Genomic DNA, 21,247 nt, shown 5'->3' with positions numbered 1-21,247 from the left:
GCCGTCTCGCCTTCCTGAGCAGGACACAAACCCTAACAGGACAGGAAAAAACGACTGGAAACGGAGCCCTCCCGCCGGCCCTTGGCAGGATCCACCGCGCCCCCATGGCCCTAGGGCCACCGAAGACGAGGCGGACCTACGGCGGCGCCGGCGAGAGGCAGAAACCCTAGCTTTTAACTTATATAGACACATTGATAACACATTCTTCACAATACTAAATTGAAGCGCTGCCAACATAGATAAGGAGATACAAAAATGAAACATTATTACTAAGATTTCTTAATCATTGTGCACACATGAATCCTTGAGGGAAATCGACCTCTTAGTTCATCCATCCTCATGTACAAATCAAAGAAACACACATGCATGCCCTCGATCGGTCTCTACACGGTGCATCCCTGAGGAAATTTCCATTAAACTCGCCGGTCGGTCGTGTATATTTATGCGACGCTGAAGGATCCTGCGGCGTTCTCGACGAACTTCTTGGCGCCCTTGAACCACCTCTTGTCTCCGGCTTGCGCCTTGCAGACGTAGAGCTTGCCGTCGGCGACGGTGGCGGTGATGAGCTGGTGCTTCCCTCCCTCGTCTCCGTCCGCGGTCCTCGTGAGCACCGTTATGCTGTAGTACTGCTTACCGTCCACCACCGGCGCCGAGCTCTCCAGCACGTTCGCCGTCGCCACAGCGTCTGACTCGAACCCACCCTGCATCCCCACATCGTCAGCACACCTGGGGAATGCATGCAGGTGCGACAAAGGAGAAGAAGAAGAAGAAAGGAAGGAGTTATTAGACCTCGGAGTCGGTCTTGCCACCGTAGGACTGCTGGCCGAGGAGGAAGCCGACCTGGGAGAGGAACTCCTCAGGGGAACCGTAGTCGGTGATGGTCTTCTTGGTAGTGGGGTTGATTATAACGGAGAGGTTGCTGGTGGCGTCGAAGTTGTCCTCGTAGCGGAGCACCTGCCCAGGGAACTCACGCTCCTTGCTGGGGTTCCACTTGGCCGGGATCATCAGTTTGAACCCCTCGCCGCTGTACGCCACGAAGTCCGTGTTCTTCTTCGCCTTGCCGAACACGTTGGCTGCAACATATTCATTCGCGAAGTCACTCATCCGAAACCGAACCCTACTGTCACTGTCGCTCACATGCACGGCAGCTAGCTCGTACCTGCTTCTCCGTAGGCGGCGGCGGCGGGGGAGACCTTGACGGCGATGGCGGCGGCACCGGCGAGGAGGGACAGCGCGGCGCGCCGGCTGGTGACGACGGCAGCGTCAGATGCAGCCTCGTCATTCTTCTGCGCCTTGCAGACGAAAAGCTGGGTGCGCCCGACGGCGGGCGCAGGGCGCGCCGAGGCGGCCAGGCGCGCGGTGGACTGGTGGAGGAAGCAGGAGGTGGACGCCATTGCTCGCTGCTGTTTAGCTTAGCTTAGGCAGGACTGTGCGTGAGTGGCGTGGGTATGGTGTGTGTCGCGTTAACTAAGGTGATCGGTGGGGTCCGGAGGCGCGAGAGTACTTGTGGTGTGTGTGTGGATGGAGTTGGGATGAGGCGCGATACCATCGGATAAGGCCCCGCGCCGCGCCATTGGGCCACGTCGGATCGCGGTGCACCCGGTCATTCGTCCCCTCGCGGCTTCTGGCGACCGCGACCGCGACCGTAATTTCTCGATCCGCATCGAATGATCCGTGCCTGTCACACACTGGCAACCGGCCCAGTGTTTGTACGAATATGTCAGTGTTCTTGTGCTGTGTGTAGAGTATAGCACAAAAGAGTTGCGACATAATCCCAGCAGATCAAATCAAAGATTAGCATTTTGGATTAAGTAAAATGCATCAGAGATCATTAAACTTGCCACGAGAACTTACTTTGATCACTGTACTCAAAAATGTGGTCAGTACAGTTACTAAATGCAACAAGACATGAATGTACGGTCACTGCAGCGTATACGCTCGTACTAGTCACTGTTGACCAGTCCACGACTTCACGTCGGTGTTAAGTGAAATGACCCACTTTGCAAGGTTTTTTTTTTGTTTTGCACAAAATGGCTCGATCACCTCTCTTCAAAAATTCTTATCTCCCAAATCCCTAACTTCTCCGACGATCCCAAATCCCTAACTTTCCGTCGATGACATAAGTCGTCCCATCCGTTGTTGGCCTACTCTCCATCGCCAACCGTCGTATTCCTGCTCGCCATCGCCCACCTTCGTGGTCGCCGTCGCCATGTCGAGTAGCTTTGTTTGATCAATTCTCGGCGAACGAGTTGTGGTGATGTGGCTCGTTACATGCCCTGATTGCTAGTTTTCGGTGAAGTTCTACATCTCAAGCACTGAGAAACATGACAAATTAGTCTTCAACAGGTGTGTGTGAATCACGGTGTAAGCCCCCAGTGACGTTCATTGTTAATTTTGATGGAATTTGGCCGATGCTCTATGGAAAATTTGACACTTTTTTGATCTATTTGGTTTACATGATATGTGTACTTTATGGCATCGAGAGTTGGATTATGTAGGTTATCTTGTCGATCGTGAGATCTTCATTGGTAATGACGTGGTAGATGCAATTAGCGGTGTTGCTACAACTACTTGCCCCCTTGATTTTTGAAGATTGTTGACAAAAATAGTAAGGGACTGATTTGTTTGCTAGTGCACACAGAGAGAAGTAGTCCCTGGAGTACCGAGAAGGATGTTGTATTCTTCCCTGAAGTCTGGAGAACTTCACCGAGGAACATCTATGTTACAGATAAGGAGATACATTTCGAGAAGAAAGAGTATCAAGAAGATTGTGTGAAAGAATTGACCCCTTAAAATTATTGCTGACACAAAGCAATTTCCATTCGGTATGTCCGAAGAAGGATGACTGCAGTCGGAAAATGGAAGGCAAAGTAAAGATGTAGCATTTGAGTCATAGGACCTCTGTACTATTAAGAGGGGTATAGGTTCTCGAAGCTTAGGTCTACTGTGATGCTTAGCCGAAACCTATGAAAGACTGAGAGAAATCTCTTTGTGTTTCGAACGATTACTTGTGAGCCAGAGATGATGTTCTTCTGGATTGCAAGAGATATACTTCAGACCGAGGAGTTAGCATTACTTGTTCTGCAAGCAATGTTACCGTTGTGCTCAAATTCCGGCCGTTGGAAACATGTTGGTTGTCCATTGGCTAGATCGTGTGTCCTAAATGGTCATTTCCCTTCAGGGTAGGTTGCGGGTATAAATAGCCACCCCGCTCCAACGTTTTTCATTGGCTACTCCGCTTGAGATTCTAAGAAGACTGGTTGAGCACCCCACTTGAGAGATTTGAGTTTAAGATCCACTGAGAGAAATTCAAGAGCCAAAACTTAGATAGTGATTGAACATCACAGTAGATCTGAGTTAGAGTTCTTGTACTTATTACTCTTGAGAGTTGCACACTCTCTAGACAGATAGGTGATGGCTTGAGTGTCGAAGAGTAGTTATCTTCACCAAGCTAAGTCTTCAGAAACCAAGAGTAATTGTGGTTCACAAACAAGTCTGTCAAAGGTTTGGAGATTGCCATTAATAATCTACCCCAAGTGAATTCAACCAAAGTCTGATCAGCTTTGGGTTAAAGGAGAATAGGACGAAGAGAGATTTGCTCATGTGTTTAATCAAGTCCCTCCAACCAGACGTAGCTCTTTATCAGAAGAGTGAACTGGTCTACCAAATCATTTGTCTCCATCGAGCACCACTGATTCATTGTACTCTACTACAATCCTTCAGTAGTTTATTTTCAGTGCTTTGTGCCTCGATAGATATCTTTGATCACTTTCATCCCCTTTTGCTTGTGATAGTTATCTATCTCTCTGTGCTATAGTTCATTATATCTATTGTATGCTTTAGTATTTTTCTGTCTAGTTGAGTGTGTTCATAACATGTTATCTTTCGTGGTGATCCACGTATGTAGTTTGCCTTACTTTCATTCTATGCCACCATTATGATAGCCAAAGCAGTGTGCTACAATACCCGAAAGATTATCTTCACCTTTTTCGAAAGTTTTGCTTAATCTTTCACCCTTCCAATTTGGTGTGTACACTTGCCTCTGCTATCCTTCGGTGCACTTGATCAAGTATTATATTTGTTGTGCTGATTGGTTTAGATTCAAAGTTTTGAAAGAAAATATGAATCTCCCGTTCACCCCCTCTGGTTGATATACTCTCGGCACTAACAAGCACAACAAAGGACATGAATGAAGAGCTTATTTGAGCAAGGGATGAAAGGGCTGCGATTGCAGGAAAAAGTAGAGGCACTAGAGCTGCAAGGGGTGTTTGAGGAAAACCTGCAGGTACAATAACCAAGCAGCAAGAAGATGAACTATTAGGTTTAGGTAGAGAAATGCTGGTGGTGCTGAAGGCATTAAGGCAATTATGGCAACTGTCATTCTGCTTTATGTGATGTGTGTTATTTCACTTCTAAAGAAAAAATGGCAAGTGATGGTTAGTTTGTTAGGTGTACAAGTGGTGTTTAATTATCTATTGGTCAGTTATAAGGCATGTATGGCCTCATGTAAGACATGTTGATGCTGGTACTTCATATTTAACTTGTTTTTATGAACAAGTGATGCTTCTGCTATTATGGGTGATGTTGTGATTGTACAACTTGTTGATTTGATGAGTTGGTGCAAGATGACCATGATATATGAAACATTTTGGCATGTTGAGAATACATGTAAGATTTTCATACATCATGCTCTGCGACTAAAACTAGGTTGATGCTCTCTAAGAAACAAGATGATGATGTGACAAGAACATACTCAACCATGCTAAAACAGAGGCCCCCTCTCTCCAAGACAAGCTATATGATTCACAAGCTTCACAGGGCATAACTAATTGATAGGACGACTAACATACTCAACCATGTTGCATGAACAAGGATCCAGTCATGATGACACGGACATAAGTAAACTTGGCACATACATGATCAATAATTGACCCTCATATCCTAACATCAATATGAATCAACTATAACACTTCCGTGCTCCGTGGATTGCTCCTCCTTATCTCATTTGCATGGTTCCAAGGCAACTTGTACTGCCCTTCTTCATCAACATGAATGATCTTCATGGCCAACCTCCTAGCCCTCTCAACTTGGTCTTTATTGGTGTCCTATGCCATTACTTTTGAACAACCCTTGAGAAGTTTCTCAAGTTCACTTCTTGGTCAGCTCTAAAGCTCTCTACATACTTTTTGTGTAAGGACATGAGGAGTGAAAGCCTTCATCTTCCACTTCTTAGTGCATGTGTGTAAATGAATATACTTCACCATGAAGCATTTGGTCATGTTGTCATAAGAAACCCACAAATACCAAATACAGTCAGCATTATAGGTGGTTGTCACTCTTTTTCTATCATTGACTAGCAACTTGACATCAAACATATATTTGCAACAGTATTCCTTAATTTCTTTCCTCAGAAATTCAACAGTTTCAAAGACTTGTCCCAAATGTAATTTTGGACAATGCCGGTACTTTGCTTTGAAAGCTGTGAACTTCATGTCAACTTGTTCATCTGAATCTGGTGCCCATAAATCTTCACCTTCAAATTGATATTATTCCAAATTATACTCATATTTTCCTTTATTTCCTACTCTCTCGTTTCCTTTATGTGCTACTTTCTCTTTTGCGTTAACTTCACCTTTTTGCTTCTCTTTGTCCTTTCTCTCTTGAGGTTCATCCTCATCCACATTGTTAGCATATAGATCATCATCACCATGACTTATGTCAAAGTCATTGTCCACTATGGCACCAAGATCAAAGTATGAACCTTCAGAGTCACTGTCAGCTGTTGCATATTGAACTCCCATATCATATGAACATTTGCTTTGTGTGGTTTTCCTGATGCACACTCCTATTCCACTAATAATATTGTCCTCTTGCTGACCGTCACTCTATTGAATTGGCTCTTGCTGAGTGAGATCTATGACAACAGGGTCTGTCTCATTTAGTTCTATGTTACATGGCTCTTGGTTAGCAGCTGAGCACTCTATTCTTGCATATACATACTGAAAGGATCGATATAGTTGACTAGAGGGGGGTGAATAGGCAACTAACAATTTTTAGCTTTTCTTTACCGATTTAAATTTTGCATCAAAATAGATTGTCTAGATATGCAACTAGGTGAGCAACCTATATGATGCAACAAGAACAAGTACACAAGCAAGCAAGGGATATAACACAAATAAGCCTGCACAAGTAAAGGCACGAGATAACCAAGAGTGGAGCCGGTGAAGACGAGGATGTGTTACCGAAGCTCCTTCCTTTTGAGGGGAAGTACATCTCCGTTGGAGCGGTGTGGAGGCACAATGCTCCCCAAGAAGCCACTAGGGCCACCGTATTCTCCTCACGCCCTCACTCAATGCGAGATGCCGTGATTCCACTATTGGTGCCCTTGGAGGCGGCGATCGGACCTTTACAAACAAGGTTGGGGCTATCTCCACAACTTAGTTGGAGGCTCCTAACAACACCACAAAGTTTCACCATAATAGAATATGGCTCCGCGGTGACCTCAACCGTCTAGGGTGCTCAAACACCCAAGAGTAACAAGATCCGCAAGGGATGAGTGGGGGAATCAAATTTCTCTTGGTGGAAGTGTAAATCGGGGCCTTCTCAACCAATCCCTAGAAAATCAACAAGTTTGATTGGCTAGGGAGAGAGATCGGGCGAAAATGGAGCTTGGAGCAACAATGGAGCTTGGGGATAGAAGAGGTAGTCAACTCAGAGAAGAAGACACCCCTTATATAGTGGAAGAACAAATCCAACCATTATCCACCAACTCAGCATGCATAGCACGGTACTACCACACCAGGGACGCGGTACTACTACAAGGGCACACGGTACTACCGCAGGGCCCCGCAATACTACCGCCCGAGCAGCAGAAACCAGAACAGCCCAGATGCAATGAAGGAGAGGGCGGTAGAACCGTTGGCACGGTACTACCGCTCCCCCTTGCGGTAATACCGCAGGGCAGGGATGGTCCAGATTTTTGGGAAGGCACGGACATAAAAAAATACATCCGTGGCAACTTCCGCTGAGTTGGGATCTATGCAAAAATCCGACACAGTAGTACTGCAAGCCAGGAGCGGTACTACCGCGCGGGGTGCGGATGTAAAAAATTACATCCGCTCCTACTGCTGCGCAAGCTGCTGAGCCTGGCCAGAGCGCACGGTACTACCGCGCACCTGGCGCGGTACTACTGCGTAGGGCACGGATGTAAAAAATTACATCCGCCCCTACTACCGCAATAGAAGCAGCACCTGGCCTGAGGCCACAGTACCACCGCTCCAAGGAAGCGGTACTATCATGGGCACTTGTGGTACTACCGCGCCAGAGGCCGGTACTACCGCAAGAAAAGATCAGCAAACACGACATTTTGCATAGACAAGAAAAGACGGAGGATGCTCCAAAGTGCCAAAGGAAAGGCGGTGCAAAGGAGTAGACGTGTACGTGATGATCGGCCCCTGCGGCGGACAGCGGTACGGGAGGCGATGCGGTAGTACGGGAGGCGATGGGGCTTGCGGCCAGAGTGACTCCGGCGAAGGGGCGAGGGCACGGGGAGGATCGAGGTGGTCTGGGGAGTCCTCTGGTGAAGGAATGAGGGAGGGAGGGGGCCGGATTCGAGCGAATTTAGCCGAGGCCGTGCGGCGGCCATGACGGCCTACTGCAGCGAGGAGAGGCTCCGGGGCTCGGAATACTAGCTAGGGAGGGGTCTGGGAGTGTGGTGAGGGCGATGGTGAGCTCAGAGTGCTCGAGGACGGCTTAAATAGCCAGCGGGGGAGGAGGTTGAGCTGACACCGCCGCGGACGCGTGTCCGGCACTGCGGACGCGTGCCCACGCGCATGAGCTCAGAGGGAGGCGACGAGCGAGGGAACGGACGAGGGGCAGGGCTCACGGAGACAAGGCTGAGCTTGTGGACAAGAGGAGAAGAAGCCGAACGCCATAAATGCCCGGTCGACACTGTGTGCTCGTGGACGCGCGGCGGCTTGCGCGGTGAGGAAGCTTCCGGAGGGGGAGCGGGGTCCAGGCGATCGGCGACGATGAGGTGAAGCCAAGGGACATGCTCACGCGCGCTAAGACAACTATAGGAGGAGGGGCCCGAGCAAGAATCCATCCTGGGCGCGGCCAACAGCAGCAGAGCGCGCGCACAGGCTTGCCATTAACATGGTCATCGCGTGCACTGGCATGTAGCAGGGGAATTGAGCTAGAGCGTGTTGTCTAGTGGCAAGTTCATCCAGGGGAGGTTCCTACTACGGTGGTAGTTTGGTTAAAACCGCTCTGGTTAAATGGTAATCAAGCTCGAAAGTTTACTGCAGTAAACTTGGACGAGCACTACTGATCCACAGAGACTTGATTGAGGTCAAAGGAGTTGTCTGGGAGGTTTAACTAAGGAAGAACTACAATCCTGGAGGTTTAGAGAAGAAATGGACCAATAAATAATAGGGTTGCTTTGCAACTGCATTTTTGGTCCAGAAATTTGATTTGGATGATGCACTCACATGGAGTTATGGAACGGGATGCAACTTGGCAAATCCTCATGATATGGACATATAAAGATGTTGTAAAAAGCTCATACCAAATGGACAATCCAAAATGGTACTTGCTTTACAAACATCATTTTTGTCCAGAAACTTGGAAAAATTCTAGAGAAATAATGGCTTGATGAACCATGCCCAAAATGGGTGGAGGTAGGTTATATGGACAATAGAAGACCTAGAAAAATTGGCAGCCATAATGGAGCAAGATAAAATATACTTGCTTCACAAACTAAAATTTTGGACAGAATCAAATAATTGAAGATGAGCTCACATAGAGGCATGACATGATCTCTACTTTGGTGGAGGGCTATGATATGATCATATGAGGGACCGTGCAAAATGGCAACTCATTTGGATATGCCTAGCTTGCACCTCCTTCACAAAGCTTCTTTCTGGATAGAAACTTTGGAAAATCATAATTAAATAATTACTAGGCAAATGAGGTTGCATTTTGGCATGTGGCAATGATATGGATAGGAAAAGGTGTCCAGAGAGTTTGAGATCAATTGGGAAGAGGAAACTAGCACTTGCTTCACAATGTGCCATTAAGGGAAGAATAGGAAATAAATTATTTGAGCATGATGATAAACATGACAAATGAAATATTTTGCCATATTTGAGAAAGATATGACCCAAAAAATTTATTAGAATTATTTGGGGATTTTAGGAGTGATGGAAATAAAGGTTGCTTCACAACCTAGGGCAATTTAAGTTATTCCTTTAATAGAAAAGGAACATTCCCAATAAAAAGAATATTGGGATTTGGGCTAGGATGAAAATGAAAGGGTATAGGGAAGGATTTGGGTATGACAAGACACTCTGGAAGTAAAGAAGAGTTCATCTTCTTCACTTTCTAGACCACAAAGCCATGGAAAAAGAAAACTCAAGCAAAAACCTCAGAAAAACAAAAGAAAAAGAAAGGGCCAAAAATCAGGCTGTCACACTCTCCTACATCCTACTCTTGCATAGATTTAGCTTAAAATCTCAAGAACAACATGTATCTCCCCCAAAACCTAGAAACGAAAGAACGAACCAAAGAGAGAGCGATTTAGGGAGAAACCTTGTTCCATGGAAAGAGGAAGTGGTGGGGAATGATCCCACCGGACGGAATGCGAGGAGAGCGGACGGAGATGGAGATCCGACGAGGGTCTCCCGCACCGTTCTTGGGCAGGAGAGAGAGAGAAAAGGCATGGGGAGGAGTGAATGGGTATGGGGGAGTTGGAACTCCCCTGGCCGCTCTTAACCCCCATGCGCTCTCGACTGCGCGGTAGTACCGCGTGTCATCGCGGTAGTACCGCCTAGGCGGAAGTACCGCACCGAGGGCGGTAGTACCACTCCCCCAGGCAGCAGTAAAAAATTACTGCCATGTTGGGTGTGGTAGTACAGTGCGCAGCTCCTGCGGTAGTACCATGGCATGCCGTGGTAGTACCGTGTGCCTAAGAAAATGCAAGTTTCAAAACAGAGAAGACCAAAGGGCCTTTGCAAAGCAACCTTCAAGGGAACGAACGCACCAAAAAGCTGACACATGAGACAACACACACAAGCTCGGCACGAAGAAAGAGAGACAAGAAACAACAAGGACTAAACAAGCAACCCAACCTCTCCAAAGAGAGGGCGGTGGCCGGAGCCACCTATGTTTAAGTCAATTGGTATGGCACCGCGAAGAATTATCCTTGGGCCTGATACGTCCATTTTGTATCATGCTTTTATAATCGATATTTATTGCATTATGGGTTGTTATTACACAATATGTCACAATAATTATGCCTATTCTCTCTTATTTTGTAAGGTTTACATGAAGAGGGGGAATGCCGGCAGCTGGGATTCTGGGCTGGAAAAGGAGCAAATATTAGAGACCTATTATGCACAGCTCCAAAAGTCCTGAAACTTCACGGAAGTTATTTCCAGAATATAAAAAAATACTGAGCGCCAGAAGTACCAGAGGGGGGCCACCCACCAGCCACGAGGGTGGGGGCGTGCCCTACCCCCCTGGGCGCGCCCCCTGCCTCGTGGTCCCCCTGGTGGCCCTCCGATGCCTATCTTCTGCTATATGAGGTCTTTCGACTGAGAAAAAAATAATAAGCAAGCTTTCGGGACGGGACTCCGCTGCCACGAGGTGGAACCTTGGCGGAACCAATCTAGGGCTCTAGCGGAGCTGTTCTGCTAGGGAAACTTCCCTCCGGGACTGGGAAATCATCACCATCGTCATCACCAACGATCCTCTCATCGGGAGGGGGTCAATCTCCATTAACATCTTCACCAGCACCATCTCATCTCAAACCCTAGTTCATCTCTTGTATCCAATCTTTGTATCCAAACCTCAGATTGGTACCTGTGGGTTGCTAGTAGTGTTGATTACTCCTTGTAGTTGATGCTAGTTGGTTTACTTGGTGGAAGATTATATGTTCAGATCCATTATGCATATTAATACCCCTCTAATTATGAACATGAATATGCTTTGTGAGTCATTACGTTGTTCCTGAGGGCTTGGGAGAAGTCTTGCTATTAGTAGTCATGTGAATTTGGTATTCGTTCGATATTTTGATGAGATGTATGTTGTCATCCCTCTAGTGGTGTCATGTGAATGTCGACTACATGACACTTCACCATTGTTTGGGCCTAGAGGGAGTCATTGGGAAGTAATAAGTAGATGATGGGTTGCTAGAGTGACAGAAGCTTAAACCCTAGTTTATGCGTTGCTTCGTAAGGGGCTGATTTGGGTCCATATATTTCATGCTATGGTTAGGTTTACCTTAATACTTATGTTGTTGTTGCGGATGCTTGCAATGGGGGTTAATCATAAGTGGGATTCTTGTCCAAGTAAGGACAGTACCCAAGCACCGGTCCACCCACATATCAAATTATCAAAGTACCGAACGTGAATCATATGAACGTGATGAAAACTAGCTTGACAGTAATTCCCATGTGTCCTCAGGAGCGCTTTCCTTCATATAAGAGTTTGTCCAGGCTTGTCCTTTGCTACAAAAAGGATTGGGCCATCTTCTTGCACCTTATTTTCTTTTATTACTTGCTACTCATTACAAATTACCTTATCACAAAACTATTTGTTACCAATAATTTAGTGTTTGCAGAGAATACCTTGCTAAGAACCGCTTATCATTTCCTTCTGCTCTTCGTTGGGTTCGACACTCTTACTTATCGAAAAGGCTACGATAGATCCCCTACACGTGTGGGTCATCAAGACTCTCTTCTGGCGCCATTGCCGGGGAGTGAAGCGCCTTTGGTAGGTGGAATTTGGTAAGGACAAATTTATATAGTGTGCTAAAAATTTACTATCAATTGTTACTATGGAAAGTAATCCTTTGAGGGGCTTGTTCGGGGTACCTTCACCCCGGCCAGTAGAACAAATAGTTGCTCCTCAACCTACTAAACCTACTGAAAATGTTTACTTTGAAATTCCTTCGGGTATGAAAGAGAAACTGCTAGCTAATCGTTTTGCAGGAGATGGAACATTACATCCCGACTTACACTTAATCTATGTGGATGAAGTTTGTGGATTGTTTAAGCTTGCAGGTATGCCCGATGATGTTATCAAGAAGAAGGTCTTCCCTTTATCTTTGAAGGTAGATGCATTGACATGGTATAGGCTATGTGATGATATGGGATCATGGGACTACAAACGGTTGAAATTGGAATTCCATCAGAAGTTTTATCCTATGCATCTTGTTCATCGTGATCATAATTATATATATATAATTTTTGGCCTCGCGAAGGAGAAAGCATCGCTCAAGCTTGGGGGAGGCTTAGGTCAATGTTATATTTATGCCCCAATCATGAGCTCTCAAGAGAAATGATTATTCATGTCGGATTTCGGGTTCCGGCAGACCCTTGAGGTTCGAACACTGGGGTGCGCGCGGAGATTTTGCCTCCTACCTACCTACACCCCTCCGCCTTGCTAGGATCTAAACTGTCGAAAGAACAACGCAAGAGACACGGGGTTTATACTAGTTCGGGCCACCGTTGTGGTGTAATACCCTACTCCAGTGTGTGGTGTGTGGATTGCCTCTTGGGCTGATAATGATGAACAATACAAGGAAGAACAGCCTCGCGAGGGTCTGTTCTTGGCTGAGGCGATGAACTGCTGGGAGGAGTTCAGTCGCCTTTTCCTCTCTCTCTCTCTCTCTCTCTCTCTCTGCTTCCAACCAGCCGTCCGAACTCCCTCAACCCTCAGCTCATCCACCCCCTTGCTATGTGGGTGGCTGGTCCTATTTATAGAGGCCCTGGTCCTCTTCCCAAATATCGAGCGGGAAGGGAGCCAACAATGGCGGGCTAATTTGAAGGGGGACAGCAAGTATCAGCTATCCGGACAAAAGTAGTCTTCGCCTGCGCAAAGCTCTGGTGATGACGCCGTCTTGGGCTCCATGGTGACCTCTGTCTCGTAGTCCTCCTGGTCTTGGTCTTGTTGCACCGAAATGGCAAACTTTGCCTGATGCCTCGGTACTCCGCGGCTGCGCTTGCCCCCTTTGCACCAAAGAGGGAAGGAGGACTTTGCGCGGGCTGGCACCCGCCTGGCGCCCTGTGACGTCATGGCTTGTGTCACGGGCACCTCGTGAGGTACCCCGCCTTGATCTCCCCCCCCCCTCGTGAGCCAGCCCGATGAGGCCGTGCCTGAGGAAGCTCCGCATCGTCCACCCCGCGAGGCTTGTCCCCTCGCGAGGGTCTTGGGTTTTTGTTGGTGAAGATGGGTCGTGCTGGGCCCCCTTTTGAGCCACGCTGTAGGCCGCAGGCAGGCAAGTCTGGGGACCCCCGTTCCCAGAACACCGACAGTAGCCCCCGGGCCCAAGGCGCGCCCGGGCTTGGCCGTGCAGGGAGGCGGAAGGGCAAGAGCGAAGCGCCGCGGGCCCTAACAGCCTGCGGCCTTGGGCACCGCGTGGCGGTCGATCGGACGCGGGCAGCACTGTTCCCCCATGCCCTCATCTCGCGTCGTGCTAGGCGGACCCGTAGTCGTACACAGTCGTTCCCCTTTTATCGCCTGAGCGCCCTCTGTCCTTCCTCCGCCCGAACTCCGGTTTCTGTTTTCAACTCAGTCTCGAACCTCCCTCCCTCCTTCCCATCGCCATGGCTCCTACGAAGAAGGGGAGAGGGAAGAAACCCGTGTCTCCGCCTTGCCCGCCACCATCGGCGGCCCCCGCCGAGGGCTTGGGCAAGGTCAGCTTGGCTCTGGCCACCATCTTCAATGAATGCGGGAGGACGACGGCCTGGCCCACATCCCACTTCTCCGTCGACAGGACAGCCACCGAGGTCCCGTATCTTGCCGACGCCCTGTGGGCGGGTCTGGTTCCCCCCTTTTCCGATTTCTTCAACACCGTGCTTTCCCACTATCAGATCCACATGATGCATCTGGGTCCTGAATCCATCACCCTCCTTTCGGTCTTCGCCTTTGTTTGCGAAGCTATGGTGGGCATCCCTCCTTCGGTTGCCTTGCTGCGCCACTTCTTCTCGTTGCATCTTGTCGACCCTACCCAATGCTGGGCTTGCGCGAGTTTCGTCGCCGCGCCTGATACTGTGGCCTCTGGGATTGACTTCAAGCTTCCCCTACCCGCGGTTGGGTTCCACGAGCGGTGGCTGTATGTGGACGCAGGGGTGCCCAGCCCCCTGCTATCGGAGCCGACCTCACCTGTTGTCCCCAATTTGGGCTGGGGCCAGGAGACGCTCGAGAGCCCCCGGCTCGTCTTCGTTTGGCGCCGCTTCGCGCTCTTGAGGTCGCTTGGCGTGACAGCGCCCAAGGTGGTGAATGAGTTCCTGCTATGCCGCGTTGCTCCTCTTCAACGCCACTCTCGCCGGATGTGGGCCTTCTGTGGGCTCGAGGATCGTATGAGGCTCCAGGAAGAGGACCTGGCTCCTGAGGTGCTGAAGGCGGCGCTCTTGACCCTGGCTGGGGACCCCAACCCCGGCAGCGTCCGGCAGGGAGGGGCCCTGCTGTACCTCTGTCAGAGCAGGGTCGACTTTGTGAAGCAGATGCCTGTCTTTGATGAGTGGGGGCTGCGCCCTGCCGGCCTCCAGGGACCTCGCGAGAATCTAGTGGTGGTGACTGCCCTTCCAATCGGCCAAGGCGACTCCTCTTCAAGTGGCGGAGCAGGCAGGCACGAGGCGCCAGAGGCCGAGGGGGCTCCCGGCGTGGTGACAGCGCCGGGCGAGGCTCATGAGGAAGCAGTTATCGGGGCCCATGCCGCTCAGGCTGAGGGTGACAAACAGCTGCCCTCTGCGCCTGCAACTGGGGCCCCTGAGGCTCCAACTGCTTCTCTTGGGGAGGCGATTGGCAGCGTGCATCAGGCAGGCGCCCCCGACGCTAATCGTCTTGACGCTCCATCTTCGTCGCAGGTCGATCCTTGCGCCCGACTCTTAGGCCGCTTCCGCGTAGACTTTGGGGCCCTCCGGAAGAGAAGGGAGGCCCTGGGCGACGGTTACCCTTGTCTCCTGCTGAAGCGCAGAAAGTACTTTGCCACTGACGAGTAAGCCTTCTCCTTTCTCGGCTCCTGATCCTTCTGTTACTTGTACTGACCCTTGCTCCGCAGGCCCCTTCCAGCCGAGCTTGTGGAGACGGCTGAGGAGCCGTCCCCCTTGGCTTCGCCCCCTCCACCGTCCTCGAGCGCTCCGAGTAGCGGAGCCCTTGTGGTGAGGGCGATCGAAGAGGCGAACCATCCCGAGGCGCACCGTGGCCCCGCGCACCTCGCGATCCTCCTTCACGGGCCTTCTCGTGGCATAGTCAGCCTGCCAAGGGCCTCTCGCCTGGTCGTGAACTGCGATTGGCTGAGGCGCTTCCTGCACTCTTCTCGTGAGGACGGGCTGGCCCCAGGCCGAGCTTCTGACGCGGCGTGCCCGGCCGTCACGAGAGTGCCAGCCCCCAGCCCCCAGCCCGGAGGGGGAGTGCTGACTCGCGGCCCCCGGTGCTTGCTTGGGGCAGATGAGGGTGTAGAAGATGTGCTCAAGCTTGCTCAGGAGCATCGTGCTCTCCGCCAAGGATTCCTCCGAAGGGCGGCTAACGCGGTGAGCCTGCTTGGCGAGGAGCTTGCTGATGAAGACGCGCGCCTTGAGGCCGAGGGCCTGCGCCTGGCTGCAGAGAGGCGCGAACTGGAGGGCGCCATCGCCCTTGCGCGCTGTCAGCACGATCTTAACGACGCAGAGGCCGAGGCGTCGCTGGAGGCCTCTCGGGAGGCCCGATCTCGGGCCGCTGAGGAGGCCCGGGAAGCCGACCGGCGGCGAACGGCTGCGGAGGAGTGGGCTCGGGAGCTTCTGGCCTGGTGCCACTCGCTGGAGGAGCAGGTGGAGCTGCGCGAGGCATCCCTCGCGTCGATGAAGGTGGCCTCTGGCAACTCAGCAGAGCTCCAGAAGCGTGAGGAGGCGCTAACACTGGAAGCCGCCGAACGTACCCGCGAGTACGAGCGTCTGGAGACGAGGGAGCGCTTGGTGACGCAGGCGGAGGATGATGTTGCTGCACAGGAAGCCCGCGTCCTAGAGGAGGTCGGACGTCGAGTGGCGATGGCGCGTTTGAACCTCGAGCACGAGTTCGAAGAGAAGCTGGGGTTGATCCGGGCCGAAGCTGAAGGCAGGACTACCGCCTTGAGGGCCAAGTTGGAGGAGGCGATGTGGTGGGCCGATGCTTCCCGGGCCTCCCTTGAGGTGGCGCGAGGTGAGTTAACCACCTCCCAGGCTGAGGTGCTCCTTCTTCGCCAGTGGGTGGAGGATGCTGAGGTCGTCGCGCGTCAGAATGCGGATGAGATACGTCAGCGGCGGATCTTGGAGCATGAGCACGGCCCCATGCTCTCCACTCTCTGGGAGAGAGAGCCAACGCGGCCTTGGGCAACATCTGCGAGGAGGCCGTCGGCGAGCCACACGCAGTCAATTATGCGGGCAATCTCCAGTTCTTCACTGATGTGGTGACGCAGCTGGAGGCGCGGTCGACCAGGGCTGATAGGTTGGTGGAGGAGAGGAGCCGCGCCCTGCTCAGTCGCGCCTTTTCCCGCGTCTTCAGTCACCTCCGGAACATGGATCCCCACTTTGATTTTGACGCCGCCATCGCCCCAGTCCCCCAGGCCATCCGAGGCGAGCTGGCGCACTGGGTGGAAGACAATGTGGATGCTCTTATCAGGGCCTTCGCCTCGAACAACGACGACGTGATCGTGGCGGCCGACGACGGCGGCGTGATGGGCGGCTCTGACGCCGCTGGTGGCAATGCGGACAGCGATGGCGAGTTCAGCGACGCCAGCAACGGCCCCGGTGGTGCTCCCGAGGACGCATTGGGGGATTCATCCGACTGATTGTGCATCATTCCTGCTTCCTTACCCTGCATGAATAGAACTCAGGTTGTGGCCTGATAGCTGTGAGAGCATTTTGGAGGGGGAGCCCCTCATGTAAAACTTGTGTTTATTGTATTTGTAGGAGCTACATTGCCCATGCGCCTGCGCCAAGTGGTTGGCTTAAGCGACGCGTTGGTCGGCTAGTTTACCTTTGTCCCGTGCTAGCCCTGAGGCGGCCCGTAGGAGGCCGTGGTACCCTGAGTGTTTCCTGATTGAATCTGTTGGATCTGCAGTAAAACGCCCTCCCGAGAGGACGCGGCGGCGGCAGTCTGGGCTGCGCGCAAGCTAGGCCTGACCCGACTCACGAGGGGCTCACGAGGGGAGGCAATTGAGGCGAAGTGGTAACCGAAACGCGAGAAATTGCTCGAACGAGACTAAGCACCCCTTCCCCGAACACACGTAAATCTCAAATTCGAATACAACTTGAATCCAGCGGGGGAAAGCGGCAACCAAAGGGAAGAGCAACGAAAGCAAACAAAAGGCCGTGTCCGGCACCTAGTCTAGTCTTGGATGTCTTCTCACCAACGCGGAGCTAAGTGCTGCCACTGGGCGTGGGAGGGAGCCCCAGGGCCTAAGGCCGGCACCCCTGAGACTCCGGGGCGTGTACAGCCCCACTCATTATTACGTGAGAGTGTCACGGGGCGGCGAGCTTCACAGGCACTGGGCCTTCTTCACAGGTACCGGCCTTGCTTCATATCGCCAGATGAGGGCCCCGCCTTGCGCCACACTCTAGTGCCATCAACGACGACCGGAAACCAGGACGCCGCCGATGGGGTAGAGCGGTAGCCAGCGGTTCCCCCGACGACCACGGGTCCTCCGCCGGGGGCAGGCCCTGGGGAACCTCCCCAGCGGAGGGCCTACCTCCTGAGAACGCCTTGCTCCGAATGCCGCGGTGGTGATGTCGGGTCCCTGCAGCCCCCTGCGCCCTCCTCCCGAGGGGTAGGAGACTGTAGGAGCGGGGCAGCGGCTCGCTGTGGCGACCTACACCTCCTGCGATCCATGGTTAGCGTATGCCTGCTGAAGGATTAGCGGTACCCGATATTCGTTGCCTCCAGCATGCCTGGTGGGACCGTCCCGGGGCTCCTGGAGGGGCTCAGCTTCTGGTGCCTCGTCCCCCCAGCTTGAGCTAAGGAGCGAGCCTTGTTCGCCCTCGTGTGGGTGTCCTTGGTCCATCATGAGGGGCACGTACTCCTCCGGCGCCATCATCCCGAAGGCCACGCCGTAGTGCAATGTGTGCCACGCGGTCCTGCCTGGCGTGCCTACCGTGGGGTGGCAGCGCGGCTGTCCACTGGGGCCGCGTGTCACGTCAAGTCCCTCTTCTTCGCGGACCGGGAGCGGGGGCAACGCTGCCGCCGGTCCGGTGCTGACAGCCTCGCTGGTGTTGGTGTAGCCTTGGAGCCCGCGGGCGCGCGCGGAGTCCCCGCGCGGGCTGCCCTAGGCTTGAGATGGGAGCTGGGTGCAGAAGGGGTGAGCCCCCGAGGCGGCGAAGCCCAGGAGCTCTGCCACCCGCTCCAGCAGCACGTCATGGCCGCCCTCCAGCAGTCTGCACTGTAGCAGCTCCCGGGCCATCATGAGCGCGGCCCTCGAGTTCGCTTGCTCCCGACGGGTGTACGGTGCTGTGGTCGCGGCGTGATTGGAGGCCCTTGCTGCCGACCGCGCCTGCCGCGGTGTGGGAGCCGTCGAAGCCTGTCCGCGTCGCCCGCGGCCCGCTGCGCCCTGCGGATCGCAAGCTTCCTGGGGCATGGGGTCGCCCGAGGCTAGCGGCTCTGCACGGGCGGGCCACGCCGCCCACGGATCTGGGTTGCCCGCCGGGTCGCCGGACATGGCGATGACGACGCGACGGGGCACGAAGCGGTAGAAAGTGGATTCCGGCGCACCCCTACCTGGCGCGCCAAATGTCGGATTTCGGGTTCCGGCAGACCCTTGAGGTTCGAACACTGGGGTGTGCGCGGAGATTTCGCCTCCTACCTACCTGCACCCCTCCGCCTTGCTAGGATCTAAACTGTCGAAAGAACAACGCAAGAGACATGGGGTTTATACTAGTTCGGGCCATCGTTGTGGTGTAATACCCTACTCCAGTGTGTGGTGTGTGGATTGCCTCTTGGGCTGATGATGATGAACAATACAAGGAAGAACAGCCTCGCGAGGGTCTGTTCTTGGCTGAGGCAATGAACTGCTGGGAGGAGTTCAGTCGCCTTTTCCTCTCTCTCTCTCTCTCTCTCTCTCTCTCTGCTTCCAACCAGCCGTCCGAACTCCCTCAACCCTCAGCTCATCCACCCCCTTGCTATGTGGGTGGCTAGTCCTATTTATAGAGGCCCTGGTCCTCTTCCCAAATATCGAGCGAGAAGGGAGCCAACAATGGCGGGCTAATTTGAAGGGGGACAACAAGTATCAACTACCCTGACAAAAGTAGTCTTCGCTTGCGCAAAGCTTTGGTGATGATGCCGTCTTGGGCTCCATGGTGACCTCCGTCTCGTAGTCCTCCTGGTCTTGGTCTCATTGCACCGAAATGGCAACCTTTGCCTGATGCCTCGATACTCCGCGGCTACGCTTGCCCCCTTTGCACCAAAGAGGGAAGGAGGACGCTGCTGGCACCCGCCTGGCACCCTGAGTCATCATGGCTTGCGTCACGGGCACCTCGTGAGGTACCCCGCCTTGATCTCTCCCACCCTCTCGTGAGCCAGCCTGATGAGGCCGTGCCTGAGAAAGCTCCGCGTCATCCGCCCCGCGAGGCTTGGCCCCTCACGAGGGTCTTGGGTTTGTGTTGGTGAAGATGGGCCGTGTTGGGCCCCCTTTTGAGCCATGCCGCAGGCGCAGGCAGGCAAGTCTGGGGACACCCGTTCCCAGAACACCGACAATTCAAAACTCTCATGCTCGGCTTTCTGACAACAATCGCTCCATGCTCGATACTTCTTGTACTGGTTCCTTTATGATAAAGACTATTGAATTCAAATGAAATTTATTGGAGAGAATTAAACGCAACTCTGAAGATTGGGATCTCGACGAAGGTAAGGAGTCAGGTATAACACCTAAGTTTGATTGTGTTAAATCTTTTATGGATACCGATGTTTTCCGTAAATTTAGCACTAAATATGGACTTGGCTCTGAGATAGTACCTTCTTTCTGTGAATCCTTTGCTACTCATGTTGATCTCCCTAAGGAGAAGTGGTTTAAATATCATCCTCCCATAGAAGTAAAAGCAGTTGAACCTATTAAAGTTGAAGAAAAGACTATCACTTATAATGATCCTATTGTTCCTACTGCTTATGTTGAGAAACCGCCTTTCCCTATTAGAATAAAGGATCATGATAAACCTTCAACTGTGGTTCGCAAAAGTAATATTAGAACTTATGCACCCCCTGAGCAAGTTAAAGTTGAACCTAATATTGCTATTGTTAAAGATCTCTTGGCTGATAATATTAATGGGCATATTATTTACTTTTGTGATGAGACTGCTAGAATTGCTAAACCTGGTGCTAGAGATAAACATAGACCTGTGGTAGGCATGCATGTTATTTCTGTTAAAATAGGAGATCATTGTTATCATGGCTTGTGTGATATGGGTGCTAGTGCTACTGCAATACCTATTTCCTTATACAAAGAAATTATGCATGATATTGCACCAGCTGAGATAGAAGATATCGATGTTACCACTAAGCTTGCTAAAAGAGATACTATTTCACCAATTGGGATTGTTAGAGATGTTGAAGTCTTGTGTGGGAAGGTTAAATATCCTGCTGATTTTCTTGTTCTTGGTTCCCCACAAGATAGCTTTTGTCCCATTATATTTGGTAGACCCTTCTTGAATACTTTTAATGCTAAGATAGATTGCAAGAAGGATGTTGTTACTATTGGTTTGGATGATATGTCTCATGAGTTTAATTTTTCTAAATTTCGTAGACAACCTCGTGATGAAGAATTGCCTAGTAAAGATGAAATTATTAGTCTTGCTTCTATTGCTGCGCCCCCTAATGATCCTTAGAACAATATTTGCTAGACCATGAGAATGATATGTTTATGAATGAAAGAAGGGAAATAGATGAAGTATTCTTTAAACAAGGACCCATTCTGAAACACAATTTGCCTGTTGAAATCCTAGGGGATCCTCCTCCACCCAAGGGTGATCCCGTGTTTGAGCTTAAACCATTACCTGATACTCTTAAATATGCTTATCTTGGTGAAAAGAAGATATATCCTGTTATTATTAGTGCTAACCTTTCAGATCATGAGGAAGAAGAATTATTGAAAACTCTAAAGAAGCACCATGCTGCTATTGGATATACTCTTGATGATCTTAAGGGCATTAGTCCCACTCTATGTCAACACAAAGTAAACTTAGAGAAAGACGCCAAACCAGTTATTGATCACCAACGACGGTTGAATCCTAAGATGAAAGAAGTG

The 21,247-nt window shown here is 51.4% G+C and overlaps 1 protein-coding gene across 1 annotated transcript; it reads right to left on the bottom strand.

The window, feature by feature from the left end:
* Nucleotides 1–207: 207 nt before the first annotated feature.
* On the bottom strand, nt 208–1,478 carry LOC543290 (oxygen-evolving enhancer protein 2, chloroplastic-like). The gene is made up of 3 exons (NM_001405775.1): nt 1,160–1,478; nt 790–1,073; nt 208–701 (listed from the first exon to the last, which is right to left on the bottom strand). The coding sequence occupies exons 1-3, from the start codon at nt 1,392–1,394 to the stop codon at nt 441–443; spliced, it is 780 nt and encodes a 259-aa protein (NP_001392704.1). The 5' UTR covers nt 1,395–1,478; the 3' UTR covers nt 208–440.
* Between the last annotated feature and the right edge of the window lie 19,769 nt (nt 1,479–21,247).

This window comes from Triticum aestivum, chromosome 2A (assembly GCF_018294505.1).
Source record: "Triticum aestivum cultivar Chinese Spring chromosome 2A, IWGSC CS RefSeq v2.1, whole genome shotgun sequence".
NCBI lineage: Eukaryota > Viridiplantae > Streptophyta > Magnoliopsida > Poales > Poaceae > Triticum > Triticum aestivum.
The sequence above is the reverse complement of the archived record's forward strand: the minus strand, read 5'-3'. Positions and strand labels throughout refer to the sequence as shown.